Source organism: Crocodylus siamensis, chromosome 3 (genome assembly GCF_052110815.1).
Source record: "Crocodylus siamensis isolate JL-2025a chromosome 3, ASM5211081v1, whole genome shotgun sequence".
Taxonomy (NCBI): Eukaryota; Metazoa; Chordata; order Crocodylia; family Crocodylidae; genus Crocodylus; species Crocodylus siamensis.
Window position 1 is genome coordinate 198,233,398 of NC_143397.1, and position 12,786 is coordinate 198,246,183.

The 12,786-nt window shown below is 47.2% G+C and overlaps 1 protein-coding gene across 1 annotated transcript in view; it reads right to left on the bottom strand.

Moving 5' to 3' along the window:
• CPA6 (carboxypeptidase A6) overlaps nt 1-12,786 on the bottom strand; it is a 134,836-nt gene that overhangs the window by 81,452 nt on the left and 40,598 nt on the right. The window contains exon 2 of the mRNA XM_090040115.1: nt 4,266-4,341. Coding sequence (XP_089896241.1) covers nt 4,266-4,341 — 76 coding nt within the window. The remainder of the gene's footprint in view (nt 1-4,265; nt 4,342-12,786) is intronic.

Sequence of the window (12,786 nt, forward strand, 5' to 3'; positions counted from 1 at the left end):
GCAAGTTCATTTTAAAGTCTTGTACCTGGCCTAAATACCTAGTTTTCCACACACCCCATTTCAGTAGCTGAATAGTTACAGATACCACTGACTTTAGCTGGAATTTTGGGTATTGGGCACCCACAAAAACTGGTTCCAGTGCACCTGGGGAAGGTTGGAAAAGGAGTGAGGTAGACGAATGATAAGTATATCCACAATTGTGTAGTCCACTGGCACCCATTTCTCCCACCAATGTAGACGGGTAGTGGAGAAGATGCAGAGGAAATTGTAGCACTGAGGCTTCAGAATCAGCCAAACTATGTCTGTGTTCAAGAACTGAGCACAGATATGAGGTTATGAATATTATGATATACAGGTACTTTTTAAAAAAAAGAAACTCTTTCAATAACTTAGCATAATAATCAATCATTTCATAATTAACAAGTCAGATTCCAGTGCACCTTGCTAAAATTATTTTACCCTTTTATAAGAGGTGCAGCATGGAATTATTTGTTCAAGTTTCTACTTCTCTCACTTGACATTTGCAGCAGGAATCTCTTTGTGAGCCTAAGGGAGACTATAATAAGAAGTTGGGGGCTGTGAGTAAACCTTTGGCTCTACAGGGTTTGCACTAGGAGAGGGAAAAACACGTTTTCCTTCCTATGTCTCAGCACACAAAGGACAATAAAGTAATGCAAAATGGATTTCTTGAATTTATGGCTGGATTTTTTTCTGTAGCTGGCTAAATGACATTATTATTTACATTACAATAAATAACAGTATAACATTCAGAGCTGATGAGATCAGGCCCAAAGCTCCATCATACTAGAAGTAGATACTGTAGAAAGACAGACCTGGTCTATACTACATAGGTGGGTTTTGTCCCTGCTTACATTTCCTCTGTAGCAACAGAAACCCTCATTTCTGACAACAAAGTAAATCTGCCATTCTGAAAGAAGGTTTCTGCTGCTGCCTTGTGAAGAGGCCTATGTAGACAGGCCCAGTGTCCACTGCCTTCTGGTGGCTGACGTGGTCCCTCCAACCACTCGTTCCTTCTCACAGTACACACTGTCCCCTGCCAGCATAGCTGATGAGCCATATAGCTCTGGCAGCAGCTACGCAGAACCCCCAGAAACCATGGGGGTATGAGTGTCCTCTGCCAGCTTGGCTGTGGCAGCTGCTTTCTGTCAACAAATCTGGTACCAACAGAAGCCCTCCAGTGTAGATGAGGCCATAGACCTGGGACTATATCTTAAAGGGGCTTCAGTATTAATGCTGAACATTACAACACTTAACTCTTAGAAATGGTGCCGCCCAGTGGAATTCACAGCTCTCAATTAGATGACCTGGCCTCCACAGAATCCCTGCAGAAAGCTAAGTGTTTCAGAATGGGATTTTCAGAATTAACTTCAGAAGTTAACTGAGTGGAGAGCTGGCTAAATGCAACTGCAGTAAATGAGCTGGAGAGGGATGGAGCCTAAGCTCTGCTATTCAAAGATAGGCAATTTAATTTTGGGTTGAACCTCTGTGAATAGCTTTAAACCCTCTTCTGGAGTTAGATACCTAAGGTAGAGAGCTTACTCACTTTGACGGCAATGGCTGCCTATAGCAGCCTGCTGCTGCTCGGGGTGGGGGTGATGGGGCATTTTAATTACAGCAGTTCCCAGACAGCTGCTCTTAATTCAAGTGGGTCAGTGTCATATGTATTAAACCCCTGCACATTTAAAAATGTCTGCAGGGCACTTTAGCTAAAGCTTGTCTGCAGCCATTTTCAAATGTGCAGGGGCTTAATACATATGACAGTGAGGCATCAGACCTCGACAGGTTACAAGGGTGGGCGGATGAGAATAGGATGGGTTTCAACACAGACAAGTGCAAGGTGATGCACCTTGGGAGGAACAACCGGCACCATACCTACAGGTTGGGGAACTCCCCTCTTATCAGCACGGAGGCGGAAAGGGATCTGGGGGTCATCATTGACTCCAGATGAACATGGGCCGGCAGTGTGGAGAGGCAGTCAGGAAGGCCAACCACACCTTGGCATGCATCCACAGATGCATCTCGAGCAGGTCCAAGGAGGTGATCCTCCCCCTCTATGCGACACTGGTCAGGCTGCAGCTGGAGTACTGCGTCCAATTCTGGGCGCCACACTTCAAGAGGGATGTCGACAACATATGATCAGGGGACAGCAGGGCAGGCCCTATGAGGACAGGCTGAGGGACCTGAACCTGTTCAGCCTCCAAAAGAGAAGGCTGAGGGGGGATGTAGTGGCCTGTTATAAACTAGTCAGGGGGGAGCAGCAGGTATTGGGGAAGTCACTGTTTCCCCGAGCACCGCCAGGAGTGACCAGGAATAACGGTCACAAGCTGGCAGAGGGTAGATTCAGACTAGACATCAGGAGGCGCTACTTCACAGTCAGGGCGGCTAGGGTCTGGAACCAGCTTCCAAGAGAAGTGGTGCAGGCTCCTACCCTGGGGGTGTTTAAGAGGAGGTTAGATGAACATCTTGCTGGGGTCATTTGACCCCAGTATTCTTTCCTGCCATGGCAGGGGGTCGGACTAGATGATCTGCTCAGGTCCCTTCCAACCCTACAAACTATGAAACTATGAAACTATGAATGCTAAAGCATGTCTGTAGGCACCCAATAATTGGAAGATCACCCCAGTATAACCAATAGCTTACTCACCTAGGACCCACCAAATCACTTTACCTGACTTGGCAACAGGAATTTCTTACCCAATGAATATTTTATTATTAATGCAAAACTTCAATCTTTTGAAAGATTTATCCTAAGGGCCTTTAGGCTCCTTACGCATTTTGTAGATAACACTTTTAAGCAGGTTTAAAGCAGGTTGAATGCCTTTTGCACTGCTTTAATGGCATTGCTGTTTGCACATTTGGCAGCATATTGCGCATTAATTCCAGCCGCTGTAGCACATTTGGTGGCATAATGTGCCTTAAATGACTTTGGGATGCAGCAACTGACTTCGGGGCACTGCAAAGTAAAACACCTCTGAAGAGTTTTAGTTTCCTACTCTACAGCCGCGGAGGAAAGCACTGGGCTCCATGCGGCTCAGGGACTGTGCAGGCAGACCATTCAGGCAACCTGGCAGCAGCCTGGGAAGGCAGGCTCCACAGAAGGAGGAAAAAAAAACTGGCTAGCCTGATTTCCAGCCCCACCCCCAGAGCCTGCCTGCCTGCATGACCTGTGTGGGGGCCTGGTGCTTCCCTCTGGAGTTGTGGTGCCCCTTTCCCCAGGACTCCCCAAGCCAGGTGGGTGCCTGCATGTGGGTGCCGCCTAGGGGGGGTGGGGGGGGCTGCTGCTGCCACAGAGGGAGGCACCAGTCTCCTTGTTCCCCCCTGCTCACCACAGTTCAGAGACCGCTCTGCCCTCCAGCAGTTTGCTCTCCCCTCCCCACTGCTGGAGAGGCAGGTAAGGATTGGGCTCTGACATGGGTGTACATGACATGGGGGTTTACTACATCCTAAACTGAAGTGGTGTTTTTCAAAAAACACTGCTTTGCTGTAGGGAGAATTAAACCCCTGTGTCGTGCACAGCTAAACAATTGAGCAAACCGTGGCAAACAGATGTGAGACTCAGACATCTGAAGAAGCACTTGTGAGCTTTAACAGCTTTGTGAAGCTAGCCCTGGGTCTTTACCATGAAGAGTTTGACTATTTACAAGGGTTGGCTTCCTGTGATGCCAAAATTTAATGCTTGCTCATGGTTGCCTTCCTCCCACATTATTCTGTACTACAGCAGGCCAGATTTGGGGGAGATGATGCATTCTGGGCATGTTTTCTTTTTTCCTGTGAGAACACACTGTGCTTCTCTCAAACTAGTTTTGCTGCTCCTCCGTTAACTTTGCAGGATTCTGAAACGATGTTCACGTGCTGACACGTTGGGTGTATCAGTCGGGGTGCCAAGCAGGGCAACAGCATCAGGATGCTAGCAATAGCATTAGGAGGGAATTGGTGAGATATTTGATATCCTGCTTTATATTTTTCTTTTTTCTTTTTTTTTTTTAGCTGTAGGGGTGGGGGGGGGGGCTCTAAATCTTCATAAGGAATTTGAGATCAGTTGAAGTAAGAATTCTTCCCACTATTTCTAATTCTTCAGGCTGACCCTTATAACCTCCTCCTTGTGCCTCCTCTGTTCACTATCTTCTTCTTTCAGTTGACCTAATTCAGGATTTGAAACAGTCACTGGGTGAAATGCAAGTGAATTATCCCATTTCAGCATTCTACAAGAGAACATGTATTGAGACCACGAAGCGGCAACTCACCTTAAGTTGATGAAATACAGACTTCAGTGCCTGTGTTTCTCTCTCACTTCCTGGAACAAGCCGTATTACTTTATCACTGTTGATAAAATAACATTGAATTTAAGCTTTAATGACTCTTTTCAGCAACAAGATGCAACAGTAAATATAACTATATACAGAACATATTCATTATCTCTCTTTAAGCACTATTAAAATGACAGGTGATTCACAAATCTGCTTTCAAACCTGATCTTTCTTAACTGTGCCCTTCCCTGCAAGTGAGCTGATTAATTATAGGTACAGATACGGACACCTATTGTTAAAATTGTCCATCACTACCCATTATAGGGACTGTTTTTTTCAGTTACTTAAAATTTAACCCTTCAAAGTTAAGCCCTGAGCTTGATTCCCTCTCCCTCTTTTCCCTCAAAAATTTCAGCAAAAGTGTTTCAATTGTTTAAGAGAACAAGAAACAAGGGGAATCTTCATCACACATCAAAATTCTGAGAGCCTTTAAAAAAACTCATGGAGAAGAGACTTGGAATTTGCAGAAGTGTTGGCTTCATACCAGATGTACCTTTTGCTATTTCTGAGAGAGTCTCTGCTCAAATTTTGCCAAGTCAAAAGCCTTTGACAAAAAATAACAGTTCATATCAGTAGAGACTTAGATTTGAGAAGCTTAATTTCCTAGACATCCCATCCATCCTGAGCAGGACTGTGCCTGCAATGGCAGCTCTGGGTTGCTACAGGGCGTGCCAAAGGGCATCTGAACTGAGAGCAGGAGACAATCACTCTTGTTCTTCTATGAAAACCTTAGTGAAACTAGGCAGAAAGGTGGAGGAAGTTGCTTGATTTGAATGAAGAGGGGATCTGCAAGAGGAGAGAGGATGTAGACTGGAACAAGAATCTCGGCCTGCTTTAGGTTAGCTTGATGGGTACATGATGGATATAAAAATAACCTTCAGAACCAATTCTCAATTTTTGGCACTCTTCCGCAACTAGCAGCTAAAAAGCTGGACAGGTGCAGAGGTCTTTCCTTTGGACTCCTAAAATGCTCTATTTTATGTTGGCCTCTGGATTGTGGGTGCCTCATGCAAGTGTCTAGCTATGGGATTATCCTCCTGCGGTGTGCTTCTCTAGCTTCTTTTGGGGAGAAGAGAATTCCTGTTGTTGACTTGGATTTTCATGACTTAAATTGACAAATTCTTCCCTGTTTCACCTCTGCCCAGAGGAGAGGATCAGTTTAGCAGTCGTAAAATCGAAGAGTGCTGCTCTTTACAAACTGATACAACTTGGAAACTGTTAGTGCCAGTTAGTGCTGGAATTGCCCCCAGACTTGGAGAATCAGTGCTCCATAAGTCTGTTTGCAAAGTTACTTTGTATTCATCAGGACAAGCAATGTCTTTTTAACAAGCAAACAAACAGCAAAACGGCTTCATTTGGCAGAAGTTGATGGTGTAGGGCTCCACAGCCTAGAACAAGTTTTCCTTTTACAATTGGTGAGAAGCCGTACAAAATTTTCAAGCTATGATTTAGTAGGATGAGTTTGAGTTTGTGTAAACACAATTGAAAGCATTTGCTCACATCCTTTTAAGCAAACAGCAGTACACAGGGTGTATTAAACAAAATGACCAGAAGGGACTGGTGGATGAGGCACAGTGGCCAGACCTTGACATCTGTGGGGATTGCTCTGTTACTAAGCAAAATGAATAGCTAGCTCTGTTAGCAGGCACCAGCACAGACCACTTTTTTAGAACAGGAACGAATGCCACAGCTGCTTTTGGCCAGTATTTCCCTTCCTTAAGCTGCTGCAGCAGAGAAAAGGAGAGACAGAGAGAGAGAAATTCTTGGTTTGCTGGTTGCTCATCTTTGAACATACTAGGAAGATTAATTGATGCAGTTCTGCATAATACCCCTTTTAATAGGGTTGGAAGTACAGTACTCCCCTTTTCTGCTAAAGAGACTTCATTAATGTAAATTCCTCACTTCTTGAGGAAAAACCCTTGCTGGGGTAGAGGGACAGTAAGAGGATTTGTTTTTACGTTAGGGGTTTTAGTTGTCTAAACTCTCCCCCATATCATTCTAAAAAAATTATACAGCCTTTTCTAGTACTTTAGATACAGTTTAAAGAATAGCATGTTACAGTTCAAATGCATATAGAGAAAATCGGGGAGAAAAAGCCACTTTAAAGCATTTGTTCCTTAAAGACAACTTGAAAAACTTACTTCAGAATGACTTTCTTCTATGTAACTACTAGTCCACACAACTGGTCAAGCAAGACATGTAAGGTGCTAACAAACTAAAGAATGCATATGAAAAGTTATTCATAGTATGGGATCTTCTAAGGCTGTAGTTCTGAACCTCAATGGATTCAAGGCACTCTTCAGAAACAGCCTGCCATCCCATCCTTCTCTCAGCTCTGCAACCCAAGTGGCATCTAGCCACACATAAGCAGAGGAGAGAGAGAAAAAAGAAATGCCCCCTCTCCAACCTCCATCTGCACTTGCCCCATCAACAAAATCCAACAATTAACAAAGCAAATAAGAACACGATAGACAAAATATGCAGGAAAGAAGAATAAAAGGAAGCAAACCAAAGGAGAGGGCAGAGGAAACAAACAAGAGGAGTGCTGGGACTAACTGTGTAAGAACATGACATGAAGATCATTCAAACTGTATTAATGGGAGAATCTTAAAAAATGTAGGAACACTTCCAATTGTTTTTTTAAACAAAGCAATATATACCAGTGGTGCATGACATTTTGGTTCTGTGGGCCTGATCAGTGGCACAAGTTCCACAAGCCAGATTGGACCCCATGTTCCAGGATCAGGCCCTGCACTGCTTCCACCCACCCCTGTAGACATGGATTAGGCCCCAAGCTTCCTCCATCTAGCCCATATGTGCCCAGTTTGAGCTTCATGCTATCGCTACCTGACCCTGTGTGTTCAAACTGGGCCAGTGACGCCCCTGCCCTGTACACTCAGATTGGGCCTTGTGCCACATGGTCTAGTTTGTAAGACCATGCTATCTGGTCTATGGGGCTTCACGCAAGTCTGAAAATCTGGCAGCAGGGGAGTGGCAATTTACATTGCTACCATTCCCCTACTGCCCAATTTTGGACCTGTGGGGAGCCCTGTAGGCTGGATGACACTGCTCTGGGGGCTGAATCTGGCCTGTAGGCCAGGGGTTGAGAATCCCTGATATATAGTAACTTTTATTTAATTCCTGAAAGCAAGCACAATTAACATGTTTGCATTGAATATTGATAATTTTCTGGCTTGAGTGTAAAGTTCATTTTTTTAAATGAATTATTCCAAGCTTGCCCACTTTCATTGTACCAAGAAGCCATCATTGCAAAAGCTGTTAGTATCAGGGCTGAAGTGTAGGGGGTGCACAAGGGTGCACGTGCACTCCCTGAGCGTGGTGGTGCACCCCCTACAAAAAGGCATGGCAATGTCGCAGGGCACTTCCGCGCCCCGTTCCTAATAAGGCTCAGACCGGGGAAGAGGAGATGTGTAGCAGGCACTAGGGTGCTTGCTACTGGCAATAGTGATTTGGGCTTAGCTGCCAGCCAACAGGGCAGCACAGCTGGTGGTTGCTAAGAAAACCGACTGAGTCAGATGACCAGAAGGGGGCAGGGCCTGGCCTTTATAAGCCGTCAGGCTGGGGCCAGAAGGTGGTTCCCTTTTGGCAGCCTAAGTAGCGGAAGCTCTGCTGCAGAGCAGAGCAGAGCAGAGCAACCACCCTGACCACCTGAGCGTCGGCATTATGATATGGGGTGGAGAGAACCCTGACAGGGAGATGGAAAACAGCCAGGGTGGCGCTGAACGTATGTTATAGCCAGGAGGCTTATTCTGTGTTACAGCCTTATGGCTTTGAGTTTCTGTTGGGTGGTTTGTGTACAACCGGAGGACCAGGAGAGGCTGTAGGGGTTAAAGGAAGCCTCAGGGGAACTCCCCAGTAGCGTGGGGGTTCCCAGTGCCCTGTAAGGGCACAGTGAGTAGGTGCCGGGGAAGGCACAGCAGTTTGGCGCTGGGGTGGCGCTGCGGTTGGGGGGGGTGTCTTGACCCCAGCCCCGTGTGGGGCGATATCAGGACAGGCCCCAGTGTGGGTGAGGACCCTGGAAGGGGTCTGGGGCCAGGTACGGCTACGGGCACCTGAACCCCGACTGCAAGGAGCGTGGGAAGCATGAACAGAGGCCTCAGGGTGGGCGGGGAGCGCGAGGGAGTGCAAGGTGAGACAGGCCTTGGGGGGGCGAGCTTAGTGAGAGGGCACGTACACAAGAGAAGCCCTGGGGGAGGGCGCATCCACAGAGAACCCCCAGGGGAGGGCGAGGACCAGACAAAAGAGCCCGGAGAAGGGTGGGCGTGCAAGTAAGAGCCCGGAGAAAGGTGGGCGCGCGAGTAAGAGCCCAGAGAAGGGCGCGTATACACGTGGGACGCCCCAGAGAGGGAGCGTGTATTGATAGATATATTGAGAGGCCCTGGAGAGGGCGCGTGCATTATGTATACAGAGAAGCCCCGGGAGAGGGCGCGTATGTTGAAAGGCCCTGGGAGAGGGCGCGTATATTGACAGACGCCCAGTGAGGGCGAGCTAACGAGCAAGATATGAGCGAGAGCCTGGTGAGGGTGAGCACCAGAGTAGGGGCCGTAGACAGGGCTGCTAAGGGAGGAACATAGGACCAGATAATATCCGGAACAGCTGAGAGGCTTGGGGCGTGGTATTGGGGTGGAAGGAGCCACGCGATGCCCACAGGGTTGAGTGCACCAGAATCTATTTGTATGGAGTAGGGACTGGAAGGGTACGAGCACCGGGTCTAAGGGGCCAAGTAAAGGCAGCCTCCCTTTTACATTATAGAGACATCAAAGTTGTGGCGGGCGAGATTAAGGGTGCTGAACAGGCAACTTGGCATGGTAGGGACACCGGGAGAGATCACGGCCGCTCCCAGGTCCCCGTCCCGTGGCAAAGTGGTGCATTGGCCGGGAAACTGCCGGCTGTGCGCGGGGAAGGAACCCGTGTCCCTTAAAAGGGAAGAACGAATCCAGGGCTAAGAAAGACGGACGTTGGTAGAATTTTACCACAGCTTGGTGGTGGTACGCAGTGAGGACACCCATTGTTGGGAAGTGCAAAGGCAAGACTGAGGCCCTGACCCAGGGAAAGTAAGGTCAGGGTGGAAATGATTCAAAGGGAAAGGACGGATGGCCAGGGGCCAGAAAACTTTGTCAAGCAATTAGAAATCGAGGAGATGAAAAAAAGGTAGCTCGATTAGAGCGCGACCTAGCCCTAGCGAAGGCCCAGAGAAAGAGGACCGAGGCTAAATCTGCAATGCTAGAACGACAAGTTTTGCTAGGCAAGAAAGAAGGGGGAACAAAAGAAATCAGACGCCTGATGGCAGTGGAGGCAGAGAAAACGCGAGAGATAGAAAGGCTGCTCGCTCAAGAAACTCAAAGGAGTCAGGAGAGGGAAAAAAAATTACAGAAAATGCAGGCAGAAATTACGGCCTGGATGGCATGGTTTCCAGAGGGTGGTACAATTCAAGTAGAGGAACAATGGGAGAAGTAGCTAAAACCCTAATAGGGGTCCTACAGGGGGAAATCCGTAGCCAGGTGGACCAAATAGAGGGTCTACAGGAGGATTGACAGAAGAGGCAGGAGGGATGTTTGGAGGCTGAACAGCTGGTTAGACAGCTGCAGGAAGACCTGCGTGAAAACCGTGCCCAAGTAGAGAAAGATAACAAGGTACTAGGGCAGGAGATGGAGAAGGTAAAGGCTTTTATGATAAGTCACGAGGCGCTGTGCAAGCAACATCAGACCCTTGAAGAGGAGCAAGAGAATAGGAAGAGAGAGACAGAGGGGCTAAGATCTTGGGTGCAGGACCTGGAGGCAGAAAAAGAACAGCTCAGTAAACAGGTTCGGTCATTTAAGACTCTCCTCAAGGATGGCCAGACCAGAGAGGCAGGCTTAGCCGCAGAAAAAGAACAGCTACAGGTGGAGCAGCAGACCTTGGAGGAAAAGATAAGGGAACTGCAGAAGGAATTAGAGAGGTGGCAACTGAGAGGTAGCCAGGCAGAGGACTTGGCACAAGAACTGAGGGACAAACTGAGGGAAGGTGACGCTCGAACTGCAGAGCTAGATAAGCTCATCCGGCGGGAAGCGGAACAGGTTAAGCTGTTCCAAGCGAACCATGAGCTGCTAGAAAAGCAGCGGCTATCCCTGGAGGGAGATCTAAAGGACTTACGGAAGGAAAAGGAGGAGATATGCGCCCCATTACAGAAAGCGGAGATGGACTGAGAAAAGCTGGCGCATCAGGTACAATCACTTGAAACCCACTTAGCAGACAGTAGAGCTAAGGAAAAAGGGACTAGGACCGAGAATGAGCAATTACAACTCAAAGTGCAGGATGGACAGAGAGAGGCCCAGAGGTTGATGGTGGAAATGGGCACACTGAGAGAAGCAAATGGCCAGGTGGTTGCAAAGATCCAAGACCTGGAGAGGTTCAAAGGGCCAGGAGATGAGGTGACGAACTGAGTAGAAATAGGACGGGCACCTCAAGCCATAGCCACTGCAGACATGATGCGGGGAAGTTTGGAGGTACTGGGAAATCAACTAGCGGAGTATGTGGAGGCTGCCCAGAATCTATTTGTATGGAGTAGGGACTGGAAGGGTACGAGCACCGGGTCTAAGGGACCAAGTAAAAGCAGTCTACCTTTTACATTATAGAGACATCAAAGTTGTGGCGGGCGAGATTTGTATGGAGTAGGGACTGGAAGGGTACGAGCACCGGGTCTAAGGGACCAAGTAAAAGCAGTCTACCTTTTACATTATAGAGACATCAAAGTTGTGGCGGGCGAGATTAAGGGTGCTGAACAGGCAACTTGGCACGGTAGGGGCCCCGGGAGAGATCACGGCTGCTCCTGGGTCCCCATCCTGTGACAGGCAAATGGTCACCACTCGCTGCCCTGCCACCAGCACTGCCGACATCTGCAGGTGGTCCACGATTGCTGTTGGCCGCCACTGACGCTGCTGGCGATGCCTGCGGGTGCTCTCTGACCTCTAGTCTTGGTGCTTACCATCCCCCTCCCCACCACCGTGAGCACCGGTGGCATCTGTGGGAGCTCCCCTGCTTAACACTACCAAGCTCCCACCACGCTCCCACCACTGACCATGCAGCCATGCCCCCCCAGCTGGCGGGGGCATGTGCCTTTCATTAGTATAGTGGCAGTTGCATTTCAACTTGATGTCTTTATTTCTAGGGGTTCATAAATTTTGCAGATCAACTGTTTATTTTTCCATGCCAGAAATGTACAAAGAAACTTTGTGGCTTTTTTAAGTTTTTAAAAGTTTTTTTTAAAATTGGTCCAGCTAATTTCCAGTTCCATGCACATAGCCAAATAGCAGCAACAGTAATTCTAGCTGCAATTTACTTTGTATTCTTTTCATATTAACTTGTTTCTTAATTTTACTTTGATCTAAGTTACATGCTAAGTGTGAAGGAAATTAACTTGAAAATATTGGAGTTAAGAGCATAATTTTGAGGGTGCAGATGTATGGCTTCAGTAGGCTGTTCTGCAGATCTAGGTTTAGGTTCTTTCTTCACAAAGAACTTCCTGAGGGCCTTGGTCAGATCACTAAGGGTTAAATCCTTTCATTTCAAGTGCAAAAATGACGTGTGCAGCTATGAAACTATACTTTTTAGCAATTATGCAGAGTTTGGGATTCCTTTTTGCCACAGGATGAATAGAATTGTGCTGTGCATATACCTGCTTGAGGTAAAATGGAGGAGGCCCTGCTAATGTTTTAGCTCATGAGCTTAGTGGTTAGGGCATATTGCTATAGTCCTTTATCCAGAGCAGGCTTGAGCCTGCATCTCTTACTTGACAGCAAACCACTTGGGTTATACTGAGCATTGCACAACTCCCTTTCCAGCCCTGTTGAAGTTGGCCCATTGCATCTTGCACTGGCTATTTATTGGCTAACATGGATAAACAACACTAGGGAAGTTTCACTGGAAGCCAGGAACCCCTGTTAGAACCCCTACCTTTCCATGCAATGTCCACCTCACCAAACCATATACTCTCTTGCCATTTTCTCTTGGCCCTGTACAACTTCCCCTCCTGGATGTCCAGTCTGTCCATGCTGGATATTTTTGTAACTTTATTCATTAAGGAATCCAACCCATCAAGTAAAAAAGATTAACATCAAAGATGCACCCGATCCTCCAAAACATACACAAAAGCAGCAATTCATCTTATCGACACCACTACCACAACCCAAATCAACATTCATAGAAGTCCCATGCCCTGCTTCTGACAACCCCCTCATATCTCCCTTGATGTTAAGCCCCCATGCTTCTTCATCACCACACAATTCACCCTTTACTTTTCCCTAGAATTCTGCACAACACAAATCCTATTATCTTCTATTCATCTCTGCTTTTTCAATTTTGAAATTTATTCTAAGTTTATTCTTAAGTGTTAGCTCAATGGACTTGCACTTCACTGTTCAAAAATGTTTCTTAAATTTTCTGATTTGGAGGTAGGAGA